Source organism: Taudactylus pleione, unplaced genomic scaffold, assembly GCF_031769625.1.
Source record: "Taudactylus pleione unplaced genomic scaffold, aTauple2 ptg000967l, whole genome shotgun sequence".
In the NCBI taxonomy this organism is placed as follows: domain Eukaryota; kingdom Metazoa; phylum Chordata; class Amphibia; order Anura; family Myobatrachidae; genus Taudactylus; species Taudactylus pleione.
Window position 1 is genome coordinate 10,123,511 of NW_028285368.1, and position 26,386 is coordinate 10,149,896.

A 26,386-nucleotide genomic window follows, 5' to 3' on the forward strand; every position below is an offset into this window, starting at 1 on the left:
CTGTCAGCACTGTCGGCGCTATCCCAGACTTGTACACAATAGTGATTTCATGACTTCAGAAACTGGTAGTGGGCTCTATTTGATAGAGGTCTTTGCATTACAAACTGACTGTGCGTTTAAAGCGCAAACGTGTCAATGTCAGCACGGTTGGTGCTGTGGTGGCTGTCAGCCAACTCTGAGGGGTTACAAATGGGATCTCTGGTGCATGCCCAGTGGAGGGGTTGTAATGGGTTTTCTGGTACATGCCATACATCATCTAGCCATACACCATCTAGCGCTAGTGGAGCCAAGCCATACACCATCTAGCGCTATTCCATGGCGTATGGAAGATGACAGCACTGCGCATGCCCAGTGGGTCGGTAGTCAAATGCAGCTAAAGTGGGATGTCTTGCTATGACAAGCGGTTAGGTGTTCCGTCTCTCAGAGCTGGCTGACAGCCACCACAGCGCCAACCGTGCTGACATCGACGCAAGTTTGTGCTTTAAATGCACAGTCAGTTTGTAATGCAGAGAACTCTCTCTTAAACAGAGCCCAATACCAGTTACTGGTCATGAGAATCACCATAGTGACCAAAGCTGGAACAGCGCCGAAATTGACGCAATTTTGCGCTTTAAACACAGTTAGTTTGTAATACAGAGACCTTTCTCAAAAAACAGAGCTCACTCACTACCAGTTTCTGAAGTCATGAAATCACTATTGTGTTCAAGTCTGAGACAGCGCATAGAGTGGCGCAAGAGTGCAAATTCAACCGCACAGTCAGTTTTTTATAGAGAGTGCAGACACATTCATAGTGGCACACTAGTTGTCCTAGCAGATGGGGGATGGTGTCCTTGGCAATGGTCACTATTCGTAGACTTTTCAGGATACAAGGGCAGAGCTGACTGCTTACAGTAAATAGCTAACAGTGTCCTTTATTATGGTGATGAGAGGCTCTTGCTTGCTTTGGGGGAAGGGACCTGATGCAACCCTCCCACTGGGCATGCACCAGAGATGCCATTTATAACCCCTCGGAGCTGGCTGACAGCCACCACAGCACCAACCGTGCTGACATTGATGCAAGTTTGCGCTTTCAACGCACAGTCAGTTTGTAATACAGAGACCTCTCCTAAGCAGAGCCCAATACCAGTTACTGAACTCATGAAATCACTATTGTGTACAAGTCTGGGACAGCATCGACATTGATGCAAGTTTGTGCTTTAAACACACAGTCAATTTGTAATACAGAGACTCTCTCAAACAGAGGGCCTGATTCAGACCCGGGCACTATTTGCGGATGGTCATTCCAAAAAAGGGGCCGGCTATTTAAATTGAGCGCTCGCTCTTTGCGGACGCCTCTATGTCTAAGCGAGCGAACGAAAAATGCGCTCGCTATTTTGTAAAGATGCCCTTTGCTGCTTGCATCACACATCATCTCCGGTATTTATTAGATTAATCGGGAACATCGAAAGGATCAGAACTGCTCGCAGTGGTTGTGTTAGGATTTTCCAACCGCAATCACTGCGAGCAGTTCAGGCTAAAATACAACTAAGTGACATGGTCGATGACGTGCCTTTACTAATTATGCACTCCCAAATTAAACACCCTTTTTATAGTTAGGCACGCCTGCGTTCGGATCTCCACTCCCCCGTTTTCAAGCACCTTCCCCTTTTACCACCCACAAACGGTACATTCTGTCAATCAAATTAGCAGCCCCTCGGTGTTTTGCGAGCGCACGATTTCCGACCGCAATGACTGGTTTACGCGTGCGCATTACGACCCATACGCATGCGCAGTTGTGCGAACATCGCTCAGAGCGAACGAGTGGCCGCTTACGAGCGGCTCAGAATTAGGCCCAGAGCTCACTAGCAGTTTCTGAAGTCATGAAATGACTATACAGTAGTGTCCGAGTCTGGGACAGTGCAGAGAGTGGCGCAAGTGTGAAAATTCAACCGCATACATTAGTAATACAGACAACTGGGCATGTGCCGAGCAATGATTTTCCATGCGCCATGGCATAGCGCTACATGGCGTATTGCTTGGCTCCACTGGGCATGCGCCACAGAACCCATTGTAACCCCGCCACTGGACATGCGCCAGAAATCCCATTGTAACCCCTCAGAGCTGACAGCCACCACAGTGCAGACATGCACTTTTTAAATGCACAGTTTGTAATGCCTTACTTTTAAACATCCTTTTCAACAACACTACTACACTACTACACTACACTACTACAGTAGTTTCACTAGAGTGTCCAGAACGGACAGTGGCAAAAAAAAATATTATTTTCCAGGGCTCGAACCCGGGACCAGCATTGTCACAAAGCGATCACCTAACCACTAGCCCACAAGCCAGCTATATTAAGGACCACACAAAGCGGGCTCATCCTTGTGCACTCCACCCACCTGCTGCTGTTTTTAATAATAAAAAAATTGTCTTCCTTTCCAAATATTATATAGTACTAGTACATATACTGTATACACAGTACCACACCATTAGAGAATAATTCATCCCATCTCAGTGAAAGCTGTACGTGCATCTCATTAATCTACAGTATCGTTTATACCGTGATAACATCTCGGACAACTTCACTACTGTACAGTTACAGTATGTACAGTATGTGTACTGATTTGCGTCCCATTCTAAGAGCTAACTGTATGTATGTGATATTAAATATATTGGTTGTGCGAACATGCAAATACTGTACAGTGCATGAATGTGATATCCATCCAATTTAACAGTATGTTATTCAGTACAAATTACAACAGTGGAGCACTAGCCACCCAGCGGTTAAGCGCTGTATTACATGCCGTAGCGTATCCTTAGTTGAAGAATACCACGGTACGCCACAAGTCCAGTCATCACGTAACGTTCCATCACGTAACGACTCAGAACCCTGAATGGCGCGCCTTGAACAACAAACTAGCTGGGTACATCTGTAATATATTTCTATATTTAAGGTAGGGTCGTGGAATGTGGGGGGTATTCACTCTCCTATAAAGAGGAAAATTATCTTATTGTATTTAAATAAACCACCTAGATGTGGTTTTTATACAGGATGCACCTTTTGCCTTCAGAAATACTGAAGCTAAACACTCTAGGATGGAAAGTAGTTTCCTCAGCCCCTTGCGCTTCTAAAGCTCGTGGTGTATTAATTATAGCTAAAAAACATTTCAGTTGAGATAATTACCTCTGTCCTAGATCCCGATGGCAGATTTCTAATTGTAGAAGTGAATTTATTTAAACTACGTTATGTTTTGTGTAATGTTTACGCACCTAATACTTATTCCAACATTTTTTCCAATCCCTTTTAGCCAAATTATATCCTTACTCCTCCATACCCTTGATTTTGAGTGGAGGTTTTAATATCATTACATCCCGGCACATGGACTCTAACTGTTCTTCACATTCTAGCTCCTCCCCCTAAGTTGGGTATTCATTTTATCCTTCAACAATTGTTACTCACGGACGTATGGAGAACTCTCCAACCCACTGATATAGAATTCACGTGTCTTTCTGCTGCTTACGGTACTTTATCTAAAATCGACTATCTTTTGATTTCTGATACAATTTATCCTAATGTTATTGAAGCTAATATAGAACCTATGTTTCTTTCAGAGCATTCCTTGATATGGGCTTCGTTTGTGGTGCTTTCCCACTGATTTCATATCCTCTCTTGGCTTTTGTACCCCACTTGAATCCTTTTGGGAGGAGTTTAGACTTCACAATTTGCAATCCCTACAGCACGATCAATTGAATTTTTGGCAGGCCTCTAAAGCAGTGATACGGGGCCATATTATTGAGTACGTTTCTCATAAGAAAAAGGAGTTTTCAGTCTCTTTTAAGCACCTACAGACACAACTTACAGAGGCCTATCAAAACTTAAACGTTTCCCCTAACCCCAAAACAAAAAACCTTTATAATGAATCTAAAATTAACTTTGATGCCCTTATGTCTTCTTTGGGCGATATGCATACCTTCCATAGTAACCATAGATTTTACAAATTTGGAAACAAAACAGGGAGACTTCTCTCAATTCTTTTAAAGGGCTCCTCATCATCCTCCCTTATCCATAGATTGAAACATTTGGATGACACATTTACTAATTCTAGTAAAGATATAGCGGATGTTATGTGTCAGTTTTATACCAATATATATTCCTCTGCATTATCGGATGAACATTCTAAGGCTAGTTTATATATCCAAATACCTAAAGTGAACCCTGAAGAGGTGTCTTCTCTATGTTACCCTATAACTTTGAGGGAAGTGGAACTGGCAAAATAAGTCTCTAAAACCTTTAAAAGCACCTGGCCCAGATGGCTTTTCTGGGGAGTATTATAAAATCATTATCCCAGGTTACTGGAATCCCTCTAATGTGATTCCCAGGTATTTTAATGAAGCCGTCATACGTTTAGTACCCAAACCTAATAAAGATCCATGTCTCCCCGGTTTGTATAGACCCATCTCACTATTAAATGTTGATTATAAATTGCTCGCAAAACTTTTTGCTGACAGATTTAAGTTTTTACTTCCTTCAGTTGTACACAATGACCAGATGGGTTTCATTTTAGGTCGTCATTCTACGGGGAACATTTGTAAGGTACTCTCTGCTGCTCATTGGTTGAGGTCTTCTGAATCTTCGGATCCTAAGATTATTCTATCATTGGATGCAGAGAAGGCCTTCGACCTTGTATCGTGGGACCATCTTTTTACAACCCTCCAGTAAATTTTACTTTTACTCCAATTCTAGAGTTATTTGCACTAATTTCATATTGAACGCCACAGAGGCACAAGACAGGGATGCCCCCTGCCCCCCTTACTTTTTGCATTAGCATTGAACCATTGGCCATAGCTTTATGCAAACTTCCCCAGTTTAAAGGTCTGCAGATAGCTGATCAAGAACTTAAAATGCCACTATTTGCAGACAATATGCTGCTTTTTGTTTCTGACCCTTTGAGCTCTATTCTGGAAATTTTGGAAAATATTCAATTATTTGGTTCTTTTGTGGGCTATCATGTTAACGCTGCCGAGTCTGAACTCCTTCCTCTCACCGCTATTCCTCCTAATATTATTTCTTCTCCTACTCTCTCTTATTTTCATTTTAATTTCTCAAAATTTAAATACCTTGGGGTTTATATTCCTAAATGTTTATCTAAATTATACGCATCCAATTTCACACCTCTCATTTCTAAAATTGCCCAACTTCTTACAACCTGGTCTCACTTGCCTCTCTCGTTACTTGGTCGAGCCTCTGTCCTTAAGAGCATTATTTTCCAGAAAATATCATATATGATTCAGATGATACCCCTGCAATTAACTGCTGCAGATGTTAAATTATGCAATAAATTGTTTACCTCCTTTCTCTGGAAGGCAGGGAATTCTAGAATATCTTTGTCAAAGCTCCATCTGCAACGTAGAGATTAAGGATTGGTAATCCCTGACCTTTTGGCTATTACTAATGCCGTGGCTTTTTGTTATATCTCTGACTGGCTTTTAGCCCGTTCTACTTTCCAAATTACCACATCAAACAAGCCTTGGTATATTCATATGATCAGAGCGTTACTTCACATGCCTAAAGCATTACTTCCCATACACCGTCGTACTAACTGTTTTGGGATACATATCTAGCATGGTGGCCTATAAATAAAGCCCTTCATAGAAACCCAATATTCTCTAAATTTATTACCTTTTGTGGCAATCCTTGTTTCTTGCCAGCAATGGAAAATATTAAGTTTTCTCAGTGGCGGATTAAGGGTATCAGTGCTATCAAAGATGTTTTTGACCCAGGAGGTAAATTACTTCCTTACCGTGAGTTGATGGACAGATACACTGTTACCCATGATGATTTTTTCATGTATCTCTAAATTCGACACTATATGCAACCCTTCCCTCCACCTTTTAATACCCCTCTTCCTAGTGACCCATTAGTCTCTTTGTTAAATCTAGTTTTAGACCGTCCCTTATAAAACAACATTTTTGTATTGGGACTTGATTCCTAATAATCTAGAGAATTTGTGGTCCTGTTCTCTGGCTGCATGGTCTTCAGATTTCTCTCAGTCACTACAAGTTACAGATTTGTTAGGTAACCTCCCCGATATATTGAAATCTTTGCACTCTGCTCAACTCCAAGAAACACCATTACTTTTGGCCCCTTAAAAAGTGGGAGGCACATATAGAAACCGTTGTAATTCCTACACCGTTCACCTGATTTGGATGTAATTACCTCAAATTAAAAGTCTGCAGTTAAAGCACATCTTGTTTGTTTCATTTCAAAGCCATTGTGGTGGTGAATAGAGGCCAAAATATTAAAATTCTATCAATGTCCCAATATTTATGCACCTGACTGTATATCACAAAGCCAAAGAAAACATATGGTTACCACAGAAACCGGTTTAATCACCCCAACAACCTTTTCCTCTATCAAACAGGCAATTTCTGATTATTTTGAGGTGAACTCGTCACCAGATGTTGCACCAGGAGTTGTGTGGGAGGCCCATAAGGCTACCATTCATGGCCAACTGATTAGCCCAGCTTCTGCCGCATGTAAATGCACAATTGCAGAAGTGTCCTCTCTTGAGCAGCAACTCTCCATGCTTTTAGAAGGGCATAAACGTAACCCCATGGCTGACTTGCTGACTCAGATTCAATCTGTCTGGGCCAGTCTAATACTCTCCTTTCCCGGAGAGCGGCTGCTACTCTGCAGAAACTTCAGCAGCATTTTTACAACAAGCTGACAAAGTCGACTCTATGTTGGTTCGAAAGCTGAGATGGAAACGAGCCCTTAACCTGATCAATAAAGTCCAATCAAGACGTAATAAATCTGTCACTTATGACCCTGTTGAAACTGATTACAAATTTAGGGAATTCTACACCTCCTTATATAATCTCCCAGTCCCTTCTCTCTGTGACTCCCCTCAGTTTGGTGATTTGGAGACGTATTTAGCTGGTACCCCTCTCCCCAAACTTACTTCGGCCCAACTTTCCTCACTAAATGCCGATATTACACAGGACGAACTCCGAGCAGCTATCAAATCTATTAAAGGTTCCTCTCTCCCCAGCCCTAATGGCTTTTCAGCACAATACTACAAAAAATTTGCGGAGACCTTAATTCCTTACGTAACAGACTTCTTTAATAAAATTTTGTATGGGGCATCCTTTGACTCTGCCACAACACAAGCAAACATCTGATTCTGAAACCCGGGAAAGACCATTTACTTTGCTCTAGTTATTGGCCAATTTCCCTACTTAATGTAGGCTTAAAGTTATATGCTAAAATTCTGGCCACTAGATTAAATCCTCTTTCACCATTCTTAATTTATCCTGACCAGTTCAGATTTATTCCAGGGTGACAGGCCCACGATAAAACCAGGAGGACTATCGACCTGATACACTCCATCCATGATGGCGGAATTCCCTCTCTAATTATGTCAATAGATGCTGAAAAGACCGAATCTCCTGGCCATTCACGTATGGGGTCCTTGGGTCAATGGGCTTCTCTGGAAAATTCTTCTGGGGTATTTCAGCTCTGTACCATTCCCCCTCTGCCACCATTTCTGCTAGTGGTCTGACCTCGGCCCCGTTCGGCATCTCTAATAGTACGCGTCAGGGATGCCCCCTCTCGCCTCTTATTTTCGCCCTTATAGAACCTATGGCTGCTAGAATTTGGATTAATTCAGAGATATCTGCAGTTTGTGTCGGGTATATGGAGCATAAATTGGCTTTATATGCAGATTACATATTATTGTCCTTCACAAATCCATGTTCCTATTTCCATTCGGTTGGCGTCTCCAAAAGATTAAATATTTGGGTGTATTCATAACAAGGCGTTACCATCAGCTCTTTCAGCCTAACTTCCCACGTGTACTTTCCCAAATTAAGTCAGATCTTGATTTGTGGTCCCACCTGGATAGGCCGAATTAATGCTACTAAAATGAACATTCTGCCCGGGCTCCTTTACCTTTTTCAAACCCTTCCTATCCATGTACCCCCCTTTGTATTTAAATTTCTTCAATTCCACACTTCGAGATTTATCTGGGGGCGGGTAAGCAACCTCAGGTGTGCCTCTGCATTCTCTAAAGACCAACCCTGGGGGGTGGCCTGGGTATCCCTAATTTTAAGTGTTACATCTCTGCGCAGCTTGCTCATTGTATCCTATGGAATAGCTCAGATTCTTCTAGAGAAGCAGTTTTCAGACGGTTGTGAGGTGTGCCTCATTCCCCCTATTTTCTGACATTCAATCTAAATTTTATATCCCCTCCAAAAACTCCAATACCTACAGATACGTAACTATGCACTGTGCACCCTATGACTACTGTTGAATTGCTGTCTATGTCAGTCTTCCACTGCTGGACTGATCTTGACTTTATACTTGAACTTTCCTCAGCCTCGATGCCCGCACGAGACCCGCACGAGTTGGCATGGGAGCAGGACTTAGGCGAGTCCATAGACTCGGATGATGGGCTGAGATTAGAGAGAGGGCTGCTTCTAGCTCAATCTGTGTGAGGATAAAAGAGAATGTATACAAATTCCTCTAAAGATGGTATTTGGTCCCCTCCTGGCTGATAATGATGTTCACCAATGTATCCGATAGATGCTGGCGTGGCTACTCATTGGAGGTCATGTTTCTCCACATTTGGTGGAATTATCCAAAGCTTGCTGGCTTTTGGACAAATATTAGGAATTTGATCTCTTCGATTCTCCATCTCTCGATCCCTCCGGATCCTACATTTTTTCTTTTACCCCTGGCCATCCCTGAGGCCACACACCATCAAAATAGACTTATTAGGCACATTCTCTCAGCTACCACCTGTCAGCTGGCGGTCGACTGGAAGCAATCCTCTCCCCACACCCTCCTATCAATCATTAATAGGGTCTGGCTGGTCCAGCGTATGGAATTCATGATCAGTATTCTTAAACACTCCTCGAAGTCCTTTGACAAGACATGTGACCCCTGGTTGTCCTTCTTCAATGCTAGTTCTCCATTCGCCTAACTTTCTCCTCTCCTTTCCTTCTCCCCCCCTCCGCACTCTTTCTCTAACTATTCTAGCCACGCTGTCTTCCCTACCTTCTTTTTTCCCTTGTTCTAAGTTCTACCTGTCTACCCCAAAAATGGGTCTCACCGTAACACGTGTCATTGTCTGTTTTCATTGTGTGATTTTATTCCCAAATTCTGTTGTTTTTGCATTATTTGTTTCTGATGCTGTATACTGTGTACTGTGTTGATCTTCAATAAACATATTTAAAAAAAAAAAGAAACAAAAAGTCAGAAACAAAAGTCAGCAAGAAACATACACATCTATGTCCAGCATAGGCTCTTTCAACTTCATCAACCATGTGATCCCTGTATATTATAAAGATAGAGAAGAGGGGGCTCATGTGCATTCCCCATTCGGGGCCCCCTCCTCTCCCCAGTGGCCGACAGTGAACTGAAAGCAGCAGTAGAATCCGGGCACTAGTCTGTGCCCGGAGTCTACTGCCGCGCCATTTTCCCGGCGATTTCCCTCCTGCGCATGCGCAAAACACCTGAGAAATGTCCGCAGCTACTCTGGCCAATTTTCAGAGGGGTAAGTATGAAAAAGTATTGGTGCAGGGTGTGCGATGCATCCATTATAGATACACCCCTTGTCCTGCTCAGAGATGAACCATAGCACCAGCATTGGTGAACCAATAGCACCACTTTTTGATTGAAAACTGTATACAGTACTTCTGTAAAAATCTAAAAAAAAACAGACATAAGATTAATGTATTGTGTTGCAGAACAGCCAAATCACAATACACCATGAAACATAATCAGTCACACTTTATAGCACAATAAAAGACTTCCTACACTAACACTACTCACAATACAACATTTCCAACAAAGCACTGCTAACCAGTTTGACACCCGCATATGTAGTATGTTTCTATCTTTTGTACATAAACCTTTGATTCTCCCTCCTCTTTTTTTCCTTTTTCTCCCATATAAAATAACAAACGGGGCCCATGGCTGTTAAATATTTATATATTTATAGGGCTACATATAACAGGCGCTGTCCTGATGTGAGGAAGGTACCCAGCAGAATAAGGTTCCTGTCAAATTGATGCAGAAAGACAGTGCATCAAGACATCTCTATATGAAACAACGTATATATGTCCAACTGTTTTTTATGATTTATTTCTTTATATCAAACAATTAGGGCCTGATGCTGAGTTGGACTTATGCCTGTTTGCGGAGTGTATACTGCATGTTTTTGCACGTTACACTCCATATGAATTTGAGTATTCACTTAAAACTGAAGGGACATTACTGGGCAGTAATGATACATTCTCACATAGGCAATGTTCAGAGAGCGCATGTTGATGGAATTGCAGAGTATGCAGGGTTGGGATGTAGTCACCATCTCGGCGGTCGGGATGCCAGAGCTCAGAATACCGGCGCCGGAATCCTGACAGCAGTCTGTATCCCGACTCCAATTTCACGACTGCCGGCATCCCGACGGTAAGTATTAGAGTCACCGGGGGATATGCACCAAGTCCTGGAGAGTGATACAGTACCAGCCAATCGGCTCCTAACTGTCAGTTTACAGACTGTATTTGAAAAATGACAGGAGCTGATTGGTTGGTACTTTGGGTTCTATTTACTAAGCCTTGGATGGATATTAAGTGAACGGAGATAAAGGCCCTCATTCAGACCCACTCGCAAGCGGGCACACGTACGTTAGGCGTACGTACAAAATTATTTAAATTCAATGGCTCGCTCGTATTTTCTTTCGCTTCTAAAATTCCTCCCTAAACTCAGGCGACTCCTCCTCTAACTAACGAGCGTGCGAAATAGCGAGCGTACATCCCCGAAATGGCTTGAAGGGAACGCACGCACAAGTGAAACCGGAAGTGGCCTTGTCAGATGTCGATTACCTGCTCCTTTATTCTGCCTACCTCCCTCAATCGTATCATGCCAATCAATGTATCAATTAGCTTAATTGTTTGTTTTTTTTCAACACAATGCAAGAAACTTTACTCTTGTCCGTGTTTGTGTTTACCCGCAGAATACGTACGGATGGAACATTCGCTTTTATTGTTCAAAAAACATGTGAACCACAATTAAACAATTGTTCTATTGCTGTGGATCCTCGCATATTTTCTGGGGTTCATTTCTTTATTTAAATTTGCAAACGCATGTCACTGCATCAAGCCTATCATAACTCTCCAGAGATTTCTGGCCCTGTTGAACACATGACTCATACACTAACCAATAAAATTGCTCCTGTTAATTTCCAAAATACATTAGCCAATCAGAAATTTATTGCACACTTTATCAAAAATGTTTTGTATGAAAAACTCCATTGCCATCATGAGAGCCTCCGCATTCACCAGGCGCGAGCTGCTGGTGCTTACGGAGGTGATGGATCGCCGTATCACCAGCCAGCCTCCACCCATCACCAACCGGCAGAAGCGCTCCGCGTATGCGGAGGCACGGTCCCGCCTGCGGTCCTTAGGTTCACGCCGCAACATCGGGCAGCTGGAGCGCAGGTGGTCAGACCTGCAACGGCGAACGCCCCGCTTGCTGGCATGCTTTCGCATGCAGATCCTGGAAAGTAAGTGTTATGTATTGTGGTTTTCATGTTTGTGTTTGTGGGGCAAACTGCGTGTGCATGTTTTCCTGTCTGTCCTATTTATTATTTGTCCTCATATCTGCGTGTGCATGTTTTCCTGTCTGTCCTATTTATTATTTGTCCTCATATCTGCGTGTGCATGTTTTCCTGTCTGTCCTATTTATTATTTGTCCTCATATCTGCGTGTGCATGTTTTCCTGTCTGTCCTATTTATTATTTGTCCTCATATCTGCGTGTGCATGTTTTCCCTCTATTTCTGTTTTTTTCATTCTACTCCTATTTGCATGTTTTTTGTTGGTGGTTTTTTTTTTTTTATTTGGGCCCCGGATTTGCCCAGAAACTAACCTCAATTTGTTTGACATATTTTAGGAGGACAGCCAAGACTACGCCGTCACCGTCCGGCCAGACGGCGTTCCCGGCCACTATCCCCAACCCCCAGCCAACACTCCACCCCAAATATTTCCCCTATACCCCACTCCTCCCCAGCCTTCCAAGACCCTCTCCCGGAACTGTCGGGCCTCCTTCCCCTCCGTCCCACTTCCCCCTCTCCTCCACCCACCCCTCTTCCAATTACCCCCTCCCCAGAGTCCGTCATTACCCCTCCCCGTTCTTTGGGGAATGAAGGCTCCTCCGAGGAGGAACATGGAGGGACTTCCGGAGCTCCCGTTTTGGCTCCCGGTATGTTTTTCTTTCACATTTTTTTTAACCACAAACTGTTTATATGTAATCATGTGTCGTGCCTTTATTCGTGCTTGTTTGGTTTACTTTTGGTGATTTAGCAGTTTGCCTTTACCTCTTCCTGCTGATTTCAACATACACATATCACTCCTGTGGGAATTTGTACATAGGCCTTGTATTTTTGGCAGCACCCCCTTTTTGTTTTGGTTTTTTTTTTTTGTAGGTTTAGGAGTGATTTCGTTGTGTTTTGGTTTTTTTAATGTGGATTCCCTATTGTTTTATTAATCCACACACTTTTCTCACCCACAGAGGAACAGAGGCGTCGACAAGAGGTGGACGAATGTGTTGGCCAGATGCGCCAACATGTTATTGGCATTCTTGTGGGCCTTGACCGGCTGTCTGGCATCCTTCGCCAGTAGTTTTTTTTTTTATTTTCGTTTTCTAAATAAATTTTTTTGTTCTAATATACGTTCTGGCTCATTCTTTTTTTCCAAAACAAAAATAGTTTTCCCTGACATAAGTAGACTGTTCCTGCAAGGATTTCCCTTTTTTAAAAGTTAGATTGTGTTTTGTATTTGTATGTTAAACAGCCACAAGAAACACATAACAGTAACAATGTCATTTCCCTTTTTGGGTGTAGTGTCAATTAGATATTTTGACATTTTACAGGTTCCTAGTTGGTGTGCAAGCTGCTTAGGCCAATCTTCAAAATCCAAAGGTTTGGACAGGCTTCCTTTTGGTGTGGGTTGGGAACCTGAAAACATATTTCAGTTTACATCAACTGGTGTCAGTACTGGATTACCCCTTAGTCAAATGTAAGGTGTGTTAACCTGGTTACACTTGCTGTTAACGTCCAAAAAAAGGAAGACCATTTCACTCTCCAAACATTTATTCACAACATAAATGAGAAATCAAAGTGGTCACTCCCAAAAAAAAAAAACAGTGATAATCTCAAATACAACACATACAAATAAAATATTTAAATAAAAAAAACAATCAAGAACTGGTTGACGAAGGACCATGCCAACATGATTCCACAAACATGGCGTTGCGATATGGGTTCCAGAATATATGCCCAAAATCACCAGATCCAGGTTTGGTAAGGGTAGCAGGAAGTAGTGAGCGTTGGAGTGGCAAAGATTATGTGAACAAACAGAAGATGGTGAAAAAAATAAAAATAAATTAGATGTTCGCAAACAAACACAAACACATTAGGTATAAACACCGTAGTTTTGGTCAAACTTACCTAAAAAATCTGGCCACCACATCATCGCGTATGGCCCCCCCACATACTGACCTCCGACCAACCTCGGGGGGGCCATCCTCAGGTAAGGCATCCTCTGGCTGCATTGGGACACCACTCCTTATGGCGATGTTGTGAAATATCCCACACAGGACCACAATTTTCGACACCATATCCGGCAAATACATGAGCTCGCCACCAGAGCGGTGGAGGCATCTGAATCGGCCTTTTAAAAGGCCGATACAGCGCTCCACCACTTGCCTGATGGCTGTAAGTGCGGAATTATACTCACTTTGTGGGCCTGGTGTGGGAGCCAAATAAGGAGTGAGCAGCCAGGACATGCAAGGGTATCCACTGTCTCCTGTGAAATATAAGAGACAACATCAGGAACACTGTGTATCAAGCTTAACATTGTTATGTACTAAAGGTCTCCACTTACCCAGAAGCCACGCATCACCAGCTTGTAGGATGGTTAATTTCTGCCATATCCCTGATTACCGGATGACGAAGGAGTCATGTGCACTTCCTGGTAATTTAGCATTCAGGGACAGGATCTGGAGGGAGGCATCACATACCACCATTACATTCAGGGAGTGATAGTGTTTCCTGTTTCTAAATATTGGCTCCAGCCGTGCTGGAGGCTGAAGTGGTATGTGAGTACCATCCACAACCCCTATGATGTGTGGGAAGCCAGCTATTTGGTAAAAATTGGCCTTGGCCACACTAAGGGCATCCATATCCAAAGGCATTTTAATAAAATGATGGAGGTGCTTGAAAAGTGCCTCCATCACTGCCCTCAGGATCCGGGAAAAGGAGGATTGGGAGATGCCCGCCACTATTCCCACCGTTGTTTGAAACGATCCTGAGGCACAGAAATGTAACACCGCCATAAATTGCGTCAGTGGTGGTATTGCTGTTGGACTGTCAATTTGCCGCTCAAGATCACTTTCTATTAATGAGAGAGTGTCTATGATGATTTTGGGAGGTAGACGGTAGCGTCTTAAAACCTCATCATCGGGCATTCCAAAAAGGGTGACACGTGTTCGAAATATCTGGGGCCTTGCATGCCTACGATGCCTACGCCTGGGATGAGATTGAGGTTGGTCGGCTTCCGGGAGCATGGCCAGAACGATCCGCCCCAGATCAACCTGAAATTCAAAGATTTCAAAGTAAGGCTTTTGACCCACCCCAAAACTATATTAAAACAACTTAGCTTGATGATACCATCCATTGCTGCTTACATGCCGGGGTATTGTCATGATACGTCCAAACTGAAAATAAACACCAAAATTACTTGACACATTTCACTCTGTGCATTTTTGTTTAAAAATTTTGTGCTAGACCAAAGTTAAAATATGCCAAACACCCATTTAGCAAAACCACAAAGCGACATTTAACACAGTACATCAAAACGGGTCGAAATGTTGGCTCAAAAAGCGAAAGCTAAACCACCAAAAAGTTAGAATGATTATTAAGCTGTTTAAAATGCGCTAATTAGTTCGCTAATACAAGTCACAAGAGTAACTACTAAAAATGCGCTAATTAGTTCGCTAATACAAGTCACAAGAGTAACTACTAAAAATGCGCTAATTAGTTCGCTAATACAAGATAAAAAATGGACTTACCAAGAGCAAATATCTAAGATGCAAAATCAAAAGGTCTTTGGGGTCGAAAATAAACAAAATCTAAAATAGAAAAAATTAGGGATCCAAAAATTACAAAATATACGAAACACAATGAAACAACAACTGAACAAAAGTTAGACTTCACAAAACTTACCAAATCAAGAAACGAGGTCCCAAAAATATAAACCAACAAAGATAACGGAAAAAAAACCGCAAATCTAACCAACAAACGAATCTCCAACCGCCAACTCCTTTCTACGCAATCAATAAACTCCAGCCAAGATAACCTCCAACAATCCAAAAACGCCACCTCGACTTGAGACACACCAAGCCATAAATAGTGTTTCGTTTCCCGCACAAATTAAGGAGGGATCATAGGGCCGCACAATCAATGATGCGGCCGCAAAATAAGGACGCATGTATAAATACGTCACGAAAACACATTCAAATTCTGGTGTATTTCTTGTTTGGACCTCAGTCATGGCGACAGACCAGGGAAAAAATGGCCAAGAGTCAGGCGGTAAGTCTTTCATGCATTTTCTATCAACGATTAATTTGAAACATAAGATTAGGCAAGTTGTGATTTTGTGAATTCTGTAAATTTACACAAATAGGTGAGGAGGATGACATGGAAGAGGCTGCTGGGCCCAGTATTCCGGCCAAAGCGGGCAAAAAAAAAAGGCAGCCACATTTCACAAGAAAGGAGATGGAGGTTTTGATCCAGAAGTGTGTGGACATCCTGCCACAGGCAGACAGGAATATGAGTCTAAGCCAGAAGTGGAGAATGTGGGAAGAGGTAGCCGTTGCTGTCAATAGAGTGGGTGATTATGTCCGTCTAGCCCGGGATGTCAAACGGCGGTAAGTAAACCCTTGCCCCCCCTAAAAACAAACCCCATTTTAAACCAAAGGATAATGGCTTCCATTTTTCCCAACAGATGGGGCGACTTCAAATATCGCCTAAAGCAAAAACTCGCGGACAGGGCTAGGCATGCAAGGGGGACAGGTGGGGGTCCCACCCCTGTGTCATTGGAGTTGACGGATTTAGAAGAGCTGGCACAGGGGTGTGTGCAGCCTGTGGAGGTGTTTGGCGTGTCCAACATGGATACGGACATGCCAGACTTTGCGGCTCCTCATGTTGGCCCAGGTAAGTATTGTGATGTCACCAACTCTGAAATGCTATTGTGCCAATATGTACATTCTAATGTGACTCTTTTCTCATTTTTCCAACAGAGACACAGGCGGATGAGTCTGCTCCAGAGGGAAGCCTTGACCGCAGAATTTCTGCTGGCTCTGCAGGGGAGGAACCAGTACATCCGGGTGAGGACCCTGCAGAAGCCAGTCCAGGGCGTGCCCCCTCGCAGGCAGTGGGCCTCCTCACAGAACTCAATTTAAAATCGGATTTCCATACGGAGATTCTGCAGAGGATGGACGCCAGTCTGATACGGGTGGCTGAGGCCCTGGAGCAAAATGCTGCGGCCAACGTCACCATTGGTCAGGCCCTGGCGGAAAATACCAGGGCCAACATCCGCATCGCCGATGCCCTGGAGCAGCTCGTTCGCCAGCACATGGTGGAGCCGACCTCCCTTCCTGCCGGAACATCAGGATCCTCCACCTCTGGCACAACATCAGCCAATCCTCCAAATGTGCCTAGCCCTGTGCCTAGTCCAGAGGCCACAACATCTGCCTCTGGACAGGCCAGCCCGATGGCATCCCGGACCCGGTCTGGCGCCCACCCTCCCCCATCCAAACGGGCGAAAAAACGGTGACAGCAATGGCGACTTTTCCCACACTCCTTCTGTGCTTGGCTCATATTCCTTTCTGGTCAAAACTTCCCTCTCCTTTCTTGTGAAATGTTTTTAATTTATTTTTGTACGTTTATGTTAGCAGTTATTGATTATTTATTTTTGATAAAAAGTATCTTTGCCAGAAAAAAACAAAACAAAATATTATGCCAATTGGTTTGTGTTTAAACAATAAATTTATGTTAAAAATCTGACATTGTATTGTGACATTATTGTACAAATGGGTTACATTTAATCCTGGCCCTAAAGGCAAAAAAGGACACCAAAAACCATTTCATTTTTTTAAAAAAAAGGCCTCTTGAAGGAACGTTTAAAAAATCACATAACGATGCAAATTCCACATTAATAAAAAAAAGTGGAGCTAATTAAAACATGATGACATTATTGTCACAATAGGCCATAAACAACAAATTGAGGCCAAAAAAACCCCAAAAAAATGTACGCCAATTGATTGTGTAATCCTGACATTAGCAGGTATGATTTCCACCTGCGTACGGTTTTGTGCTATCCCAATAAACGGCTTTCCAAACACATACCAAGCCGGTTTTCAATACAACACTAATTGCTTTTGTGACCACCCGCGATTAATCGCTGCAACATCATGGAGTCCCGGGACGGAGGAGAAGGCCATCGCCAATGTGGTCGAGTAATCCAGACCCTAAACTGTGCGAGCATTTTGAAGGGAAAGAGGATGTTCCAGTGACGTATGTGACGGTCCGAACACATTTGACGTTCGCATCTGCTAATGTATGTACGCCCCAAAAACGCCTCGCCACGCCTGCGTTTTTCCATCTCCACCCCCGTCAACACCCAAAAACGCCCTGTTCTGTCAATCACATTTGACATGTCACTTCCTGTACGCTATTTTAGGAACGAGAGAAAAAAAGCTCGCAATCTGCCGTACGCACATGCGCAGTGTAACACCGACGCATGCGCGGTTAGTCAACATCGGAACGCAACAAGCGTACTGTTGGTAACGTGCGGCTCTGAATGAGGGCCAAAGTTCGGCCACTCAGATTCTAACCGCCATGTCACAGGCTGTATTTGAAAAAATAAAAGTTATGAGCTGGTTGGCTGGTACTTTATCTCCGTCCACTTTATCTCCATCCAAGGCTTAGTAAATAAACATCCAAGTTGGCTTAGTGCTTTGTGAGGGTTAGGCACTAGGGGGAGGGTTAGAGTTAGGCTGCTGGGGGAAGAGTTAGGGTTAGGCTGCAGGACGGTAGGGTTAGGCTGCGGGGGGGGGGAGTTTAAAATAAATATCAGGAAGAAGTAGAATTCAGAAGACTTAAAACATAGATATCATGGACATTGGGATCAGAAGACCACAAAATAAGGTAATCTGCTCTGGGTTTGACAGCAAAAATGTCTGTTAGGTCAACGGAGTAGCTTAAAGGACCCATAGAAGAATGAAAAATGGTCCATAGAGCTTCACAAAGCACAAAGAACCAGTAAGCCACCAGTTGTTGGTGATGTCCAATATAATCATTCAATGAATACCTACAGAAAAGTGTGATACCTTACCAAAACACTGCGTTTAAGCCTGTGGTGGGTATCACTAATGTATTTAAAACCCCTATAAAAACAAAACATATGTACCCAATAATCTGATCTTGATGTGGGGCTAATAGTAAATATAGGTGTATGTGTTTAGTGTTATGTATAAGGAGCCTTGTATGCTCCAGTAGGTCAGACAGCCACAGCTGTCTCGATTTGTATATATATTTAATAGTATTTACCATTGGTCACAGTGGGCATTAATTACCCCTCTGGAACTGGCGCTCGGATGAACTGACTGGACTACCGCTCGCCAGATGTACAATGCCCTGCGGCCAGAGATGGAGACATCCGGGGAGTGAGGAGGTGCTGGACAGCAGGAGCTGGGTGCAGTGACGTGGCTGACTGGTTGTGGTGACCAGAGACATCACGGAGCAGCCGCGACAGCTGATAACTAGGGGGAATATTTACTAAAGTGAGAGTTTTTAGAAGTGGAGATGTTGCCCATAGCAACCAATCAGACTCTACTTAATATTTATCTAGCACCTTCTAGGCGCCAGGTGATGGAGGAAAGAGGCGGACCTGCCTGGCCCAGGGGCACGGCAGCAGAGGCAGAAGGCAGGCTGTGAGGTTGCCTTCCCCTCCCACAAGGTGGACCCGGGTGGAGCTGCAGGCTGAGCCCGGCCTCCCCTCTGTGCCTGTCAGAAGAGACAGGGCAAGGAGGCACGCCTGTTAGGCAGAAGAGACTGCCTTGAACTCTCCCTCCCGGCTATTCACAGTAAACAAGGCAGACCCTGGCTGGCAGTGGGCAGTGACCAAGGAAGCCCACACCCCCAGTGGACGGCAGACTCAGAAGTTGGCTCTCTGAGGAAAGGTTCGGCGATTACTCTAATGACAGGCGCCTGTTTCAGGACACCCAGATCAAGCAGCAGAGGGAGGTTTGTACTAAATTGCCTATTTCTGCTCTACACCTTCAGCTGAGGGCTTTAATTCTATCAATAATCTCTGGCTGTGTAAGCAGCATAGCCAGTAACCGAGACTCTCATTCTTCTGCCCTACCAGTTTTAATACATTCAGTATAAGCTGCACATCCCCGTAGAATATTTGTGGGTAGGTAGAGAGCAGAAAGCCTCATTAACTAATGACTGGATGTTAAAAGTGCAGGTCATCCTACATGTATGCTGCACTCCTCTGCGCATTATGGGGTCTATTCATGAAGCGGTGAAGTGTCCTGTTTTGCTGAAAACAGGGCACTTCCCTGCTTCGTGCTATTCATAGAGCAGGGTACTGTTGGAGAAGCTTATTACGTCTCCAGCTGTGCGCGTGCTCCTGTATGTATCGTATCACCATACATTTGTATGGTGAGTGCGATTCATAAAGGAACGGAAAGCTCAGCTTTCCGTTCATCTGCTAGTACCGCATTCGCCATCTCAGGATGACGTAAGCAGTGCTGTTAGGGGAGAACAGCAGCGAATACAGCTGTCTTCCTGCCTTCTCCCTGTTGTCTCCACCACCTTCTCTGCCAGCAGCCAATCAGAGGTGCGCCAGGTATATGCATATCCCGGGTAGCCTCCTGCAGTGGTGGCTGACCCATTGCCCCCCGTTCCACTTCCTACCCCTGCCACTGCTAAGTTAAAGTGACCCTGCATATGCCCAGTCACATTCATCCAAGCTGCCCCTGCAACTCCCCCCTGTTCCTTCCCTTGTTGCCGCTACAGTAAAGTGACTAGGCATATATCGCAGGTCACTTCCATCCAGGATGCCCCCTGCGACCCTAAACCCCCCGTTCCTTCCCTTTCCGCCGGTACTCTAATATATGCCAGGTCAGCTCCACCTCCATCCAAGCTGCCCCTGTGCCCCCCACTGCTGCTGCCGCCGATGGGACCCTGCACATGCACAGAACCACAGAGGAAAAAAACGGCCCGAAGACACATAGAAGAATAGAAAAGACCGGACTGCCGACCGTAGATCTATTGTTCCGCTTCGCAAGAAATGTAAGTGTACATGAATTGCAACTTATCAAACTATAGATTGCATCAAAGTGATGCAATCTATAGTGATAAGTAACAATTCTTTACTGCATATCTTAATGAATAGACCCCTATATTACAGCACTCCGATCTATCTAAATAACACTGCATCCTAGTCCAGTATGATAACAGGCAAGTGACATTCTGCCAGAGGACATATTATGGCAGCTCAGGACAGACAGCATATCCCTCTATAAACCTTACAGGACTGCTGTCATTAATACAGTTTGCAGTATTTAAAGAGACTTACTGTAACTTGAGTGTCAGTTTGTATTCATAGAAACTAATATAGTGCAACAGAGTCTTCAATAGCATTTAAATAACATTAAGCTGGAAACCAAAAAGATAAGTTCCTGAGTTCACCATCTGTACAGTAAGCGCTGGACCTTACTGACTTGCATCCAGTATATATTTAGGTAAAGGAGTTAGAAATATCTTTAGAGTGTAATTAGTACTGTGGTTCTCTGATATATTGATGCTTTATTCTTGTTTTTTGATAATTTGATGTGTCTTAAGTAATAAAGAATAATTGTCACTTCAAACTTGAATTGGTAACCTTCTATGTCTGCTCCAACCTCCTTACCTCTCTGATGAAGGAACCTGTTCTAACCTTGTAAGAGTAGACAGTACAACATCACACTTTTACAATCCCTGTCGGGGTATCACAAAAGGACTCAGTAAAATTGGTAAGGCATTCCTCATGCACTGGAGTCCATTACAAAATTCAGACCAAGGAATTCTTGACAGGTGACAGAACCACAGGGTCCACACAATGAATCTTCAAGAACTCCAGATTTAACAGAAAACATGTCACTGTATCGACTCCACAGAGCACTGGAGCAGAAACCCCTGAATGTTACATCTAAGCATGGAGTAATAAAACAGATACTATGCTTCAAAAGATACCAATGCTCTAAGAAGTCAGTGCAGCCACCACTAACAATTATTCACACCTGGGTAGTAAGGTAGGAAAGAAATTACACATCCAGTATGGCACCTGCTCTAGGTAATGGTGGGAAAAAATTACCCCTTCGCTGCTGTCATACCAAGCCCAGTATACACTATTTTCCCAAAGGTAGCAGAGTGGAGAAAATGTCTCACTTCACTGCATGGAAGCACCACACTACTAATGTCAGTGTGGTGCTTCCATGTTCTTCCCCAACTGCAGGTAGACTACAGACAAGGTTGAGGATTCTCAGCACATAAGTTCCAGAGCTGTGACTCCCGCATCAGTGTGCAGAGCCAATTTTCACCAAAAAAGGCAGTGGTTGCCCCTTAGGCATCTGGAGGTAAGTGGCAGTAAAATACTTGCTGGGCCCACAACAGGCAGAGGGTGGCCAGGAGCTAATAGATGTGAGGTCCAGACAATCACCAGTTTAGCAAACAATGGAAATTTGGACCAGAAACATCCCAGGCAGAGACTTCTAGGAATAGAACACCTCAAGTTTCAACTTCATAGACAAGGAGTGATGGGGCAAAGATTAGCCACACATCACTCCGGTAAGATGGCAGACACAGGGTGCTCTGAGACTGACTATGAGGGTACTGTATTATGAATCAGGAGGTGAAATCAGACAGGATGCAATCAAAATTTTGACAATCATAATGTCAAGACCACAAAGTTGAAAGTTATGGTGTTAACATTGTTATGTCGACATGGAACATATTGACATGTTCACAATGTTGACATCTGAAATATTGAAATTCTGCAGAATGCTCATCTAAAATGCTGCTGTTCTCGCACTCTGCTTACCCCAAAGTCTCCCAGATCGTGCATATATTATATGATGTTGTGGGCATTTTCTTTTAAAACATTTTTTGCTATTTTCATTCATATGTGAGGAGAAATTTTATTGTGAATGCCTTTTTCGCTATCAATCGAATGTTGAAAAACTTTCTTGTGCTTATAACCTGGTTGTGGGTATAATTGTATCTAGATGTACTGTATGCATGTCGTAAGCCAAGATGCATATTCTACTGGTGCGGAGTTGAATGGGATGCCAAAGCCTCATCATATGGGCATATATATTCTATTTTATGTGGCTTTATTGCGTAAATGACATCCAATATGTGTACAACTAGGTCCCAGACCCACTATGTTTTGGAGGAAGTATGTCACAGCATACTTATTCTCTAAACTTACAAACAGCACTGTAATGAATCTGTGAGATGCATTTATGTACGCAATGTGAACACATTAAATGCTGTGGTAAGTTGGGTTTTCCAATATACAGAGTATGCACAAGTCATAAGTGTCTGTAAAAAGGAATACAGGGTCAGATCTAAAGAACCAGAAGGAAAAAAACAAATTAATAACCATTATTCACTACTGACAAATGGATCCCAGTAAGAGAGGATGCTTTGCTGTGGGTGAAGAACTCAGTAAATGTTCGGCTGTGCCTGCATTGGTGTGGCCTGATGTCAATACTCTACATATGTCTGCAAAACATAACATGTGACATATATAGAAGCAAGTGACAAGCAGCAGAATTATCTTTGAAATGTAATTCAGATATTGCCAACTGTGTAAATAATATATTGTTCTTTCTACGAACAGACAGTCAATGTCAGGCTTACCGAGTCCTTCAAGCTGAAGCAGTGCCTGTACTAAACAAACTCAAAGGCTTTGGAGTGTCTGCATGCATGGAGTGGAGTTTTTCATCAGTAACTTTTGATTGTACTCGCTTTTTTTTACGCCAACAAGAGAAAACTATTAGTGATAACTACAAAATAGGTATGTCTGTACAATCACTAAGGAATGTGTAATCCCCCGGTTGCTGTAGTGGGCACAGATAAGTTAGGTGTAGATGGTACTTTACAGCTGAGATGGCTGCTCCAGCATATCTTCCTCCTCTTTTGGCAATGACTCCACAAGCTTTATCCACCTATGGCTGTAGCAGAGAGGCTAGCCCCATACACACAATATACTGTAATATGACAAAGAGAATAATCAAATAGATCACCATACACATGACAGGTGATTGCACCACAAAAACGAATATAGCTATTTCAAAACAGTAGCTAGCAATACAGTAGTGAATGGGCAATAGCGCTTTCCAATAGTTAAATGGGCTTCTTTATCTTTGCTACTGCAGCACCTCTTTGGCTATAACTAAGAAAGGGCAATTTCTTGATTGTCTCAATACACTATACTTTACTATACTAAACACACATTAACCTTTGCAAAACTTGGATGTACAGTAATAGCAACACAGATTAGTACTCAGCAGATTTAGCAAAAACCTCAAAACTGTTCAGTATTTTACTGTAAAGTGCACACAAAGTTATATTGTTGGTATACTCTGTTGCAGGACAATCACTGACCTATAACATGCATGTATTTGTAATTCACAAATGGTAATGGCAATAAATCTGGCATTTATTGCTGCTGTTTCCTGATTCCAGAAATGAATAGCTTTGGCTATCCAATAATAAGGTATAATAAACACAGTTCCACTTGCAGTATATCCTAATTATCTTCAGCACTGTCACAACCATTTTCAGATTCAAACAATTCAGATTCTCGAACTGTACGCTTATCCATTTTCAAGGTGAGTCTCTGCCTGTAACTGCAATTTTGTATGAATTAAAAATGGCACCAGCGTCTCCCGGGGCCATTGTACATGATCAGAGGGTTACTCAGAAGTCTAATAATCGACTGATCTATGTCTTTGTAGGCAGTTGCTTGAATTTTCAAAGCTGCTGGTGGGCATCGCAATCAAATCCCGGGGTATGCGAGATTTGCATATTTTTGCACAACAAATTCACAGCTGCAGTGTCATTAGCATACATCTCTGAATCAGGGCCTCAGCTCAGTATTCACACAAAATCGCCGCCACTCTTTACACCAGGGATGGGTAACCTCAGGGCCGGGGGCCATATAAGGCCCATGGAATCATTTGGTCACGCCCTCGGTAGCTTTTGTCTGCTAGCCTCATCTGGCTAGAATGGCACCCTGCAGCCAGAATCTATGCAGCAGTGCTCCCCGGAGCGTCCTTAGGACACTTCAGCTGGTCACACCACTGATCTTACAGCTCCTAAGAGCATACAGGCATTGTAATCACCGGCAATTGTGGCCCCACCTCCACGTGAAGTCATGTGGAGGAGGCGTGGCTTGCACCGGGCCCGCAAATAATGTTATATATATCAAAATGGCCCTCGGCGGAAAAAAGGTTCCCCACCCCTGCTTTACAAACAAGAAGGATATCACACTTTTTATCAAAGCCCAGTCTCTTGCACAAGTTAGGATTACACAGTACTTGAAATATAGCAGATCTCAGTATCTCTTAGTAATTCTCACTATCTGTTCAAAATTCTTAGTACCTCTCATGCACTCTCGCAATAGCTCAGTTGTCAGTAGATCTCAGTTTTAATAGCTCCTAAACAATTCTCAGTAACCTGCAGCTCAGTAGGGACATCTCCCTTTGACAGCTCTTTTACTCACAGCCACCATGGATCTCAACTGCGGCTCCCAGTGATTGACACACCGGCTTTCAGTCTCAATTGACGCTTCTGCAGTGGTCACTCAGTGCACCATCACAAAGTATTCAGTGGCTTCTATCACCTCCCCACTTCAGTTATATTGCTTTGCCCAGTCTCCTGTCTCTCACAGCAGACCTGCGGCAGCTACCACCTGGACCTCTACTGGTCTAAACTGTACATGTGCAACCACAAACACACTGTAATGTTGCTAACTTGTCTGTTTTAGCACATGATGGCTGCACCTGGTGGTAGCCTTCTATATTGCAATGTCCATTGTCTCCTTTCAGTGCCGAGGGTATCACAAATACAATATTCCTGATATATTACTTTAGTAAAAGTACTTAACATTCATCTGCCTTCTAGAATTAAACAATGTATGACTTAAAGACTGTTTTTCTTTGCTAGATTTATTTTGTAATGATTGTAGTATTGTTGATGATGTCTGGGTGGAAGAGGTTGAAAAGGGTATAGGTGACATTAATATATAGAATTAAGTTTAGTTAATGTAAGAGCAAAGTGACATCTAGGTTTAATGGATCGGAAAAACCTACCTCCTTTGACAGGTTGTGAGTGATACACTATTACAGAGGACTGTAATCACACTAAAAACAAGGTTGTTATAAAACTGTAATGAAATACATCTCTATGCAGCTGCTGGACCAGCCAATATGTTGCAGACCAAGGGGCATATTCAATTAAGGGCGAGGTTTAGCGACGTAAAAAACCTTGCACCCAATTTTGGATTACCGTGTGCATACGCGCTCCCCATATCTGCGGTATCAATAAAAAAAAGTGGTTGTGGGGACTGTAGGATCTCTAGGGGTCATCTGAAATCCCTGTGGTGCGTAAAAATAAATAAATAATACTCACCTTTCCGGGGGTCTCTGGTGATCTCCACGGCTCTCCAGTTGCCTCCCCTCCATCGTGTGACTGGGGAGGGGGCCGTTGGGAGGCTGCAAGGAGAAGCAAGAGCTGCTGGGAGATGTAGTTTTCCCAGTGCCTGTTACGGTGGGTATACACTCAATTGAGGAAGTCACACACACCAGGGCTCACATACACACTTACAAACACTCACATATTCACCCTGCTGCAGAAGACCTGGCTCTCCTCAAAGCACTGCTAAGAATATTTTTCTCCCCCCTACTCCGCTAAGCTAACATTTACAAGCACCCAGGGACCGGTTATCCGGTTAGCTCCTCGTGAGCCAGTCAGTTGATGACTGGGCTCCTGCTCTGTGACCCTGGTCATCTGATCTGTGTTATAAACTGAGCTGCTGGTCAGGACTTCACTGTTCACAGTTCAGATGACTGGGGTTACAGAAGCAGCCCAGCGGTCACCGCCCCCTTTCTGTTTGTGATCAGTCTGTGGGGGGAGTGGCCAGCATAATGTTATCTCCAGATAGCGTTATTATTGTAGGGCTCCCTCTCTGTATGTCCCATTACACGCATAGAAAATGCGATCT

The 26,386-nt window shown here is 43.4% G+C and overlaps 1 protein-coding gene across 1 annotated transcript in view; it reads left to right on the top strand.

Moving 5' to 3' along the window:
• SHOC1 (shortage in chiasmata 1) overlaps nt 1–26,386 on the top strand; it is a 420,839-nt gene that overhangs the window by 300,422 nt on the left and 94,031 nt on the right. The window contains exon 14 of the mRNA XM_088460117.1: nt 23,000–23,176. Coding sequence (XP_088316243.1) covers nt 23,000–23,176 — 177 coding nt within the window. The remainder of the gene's footprint in view (nt 1–22,999; nt 23,177–26,386) is intronic.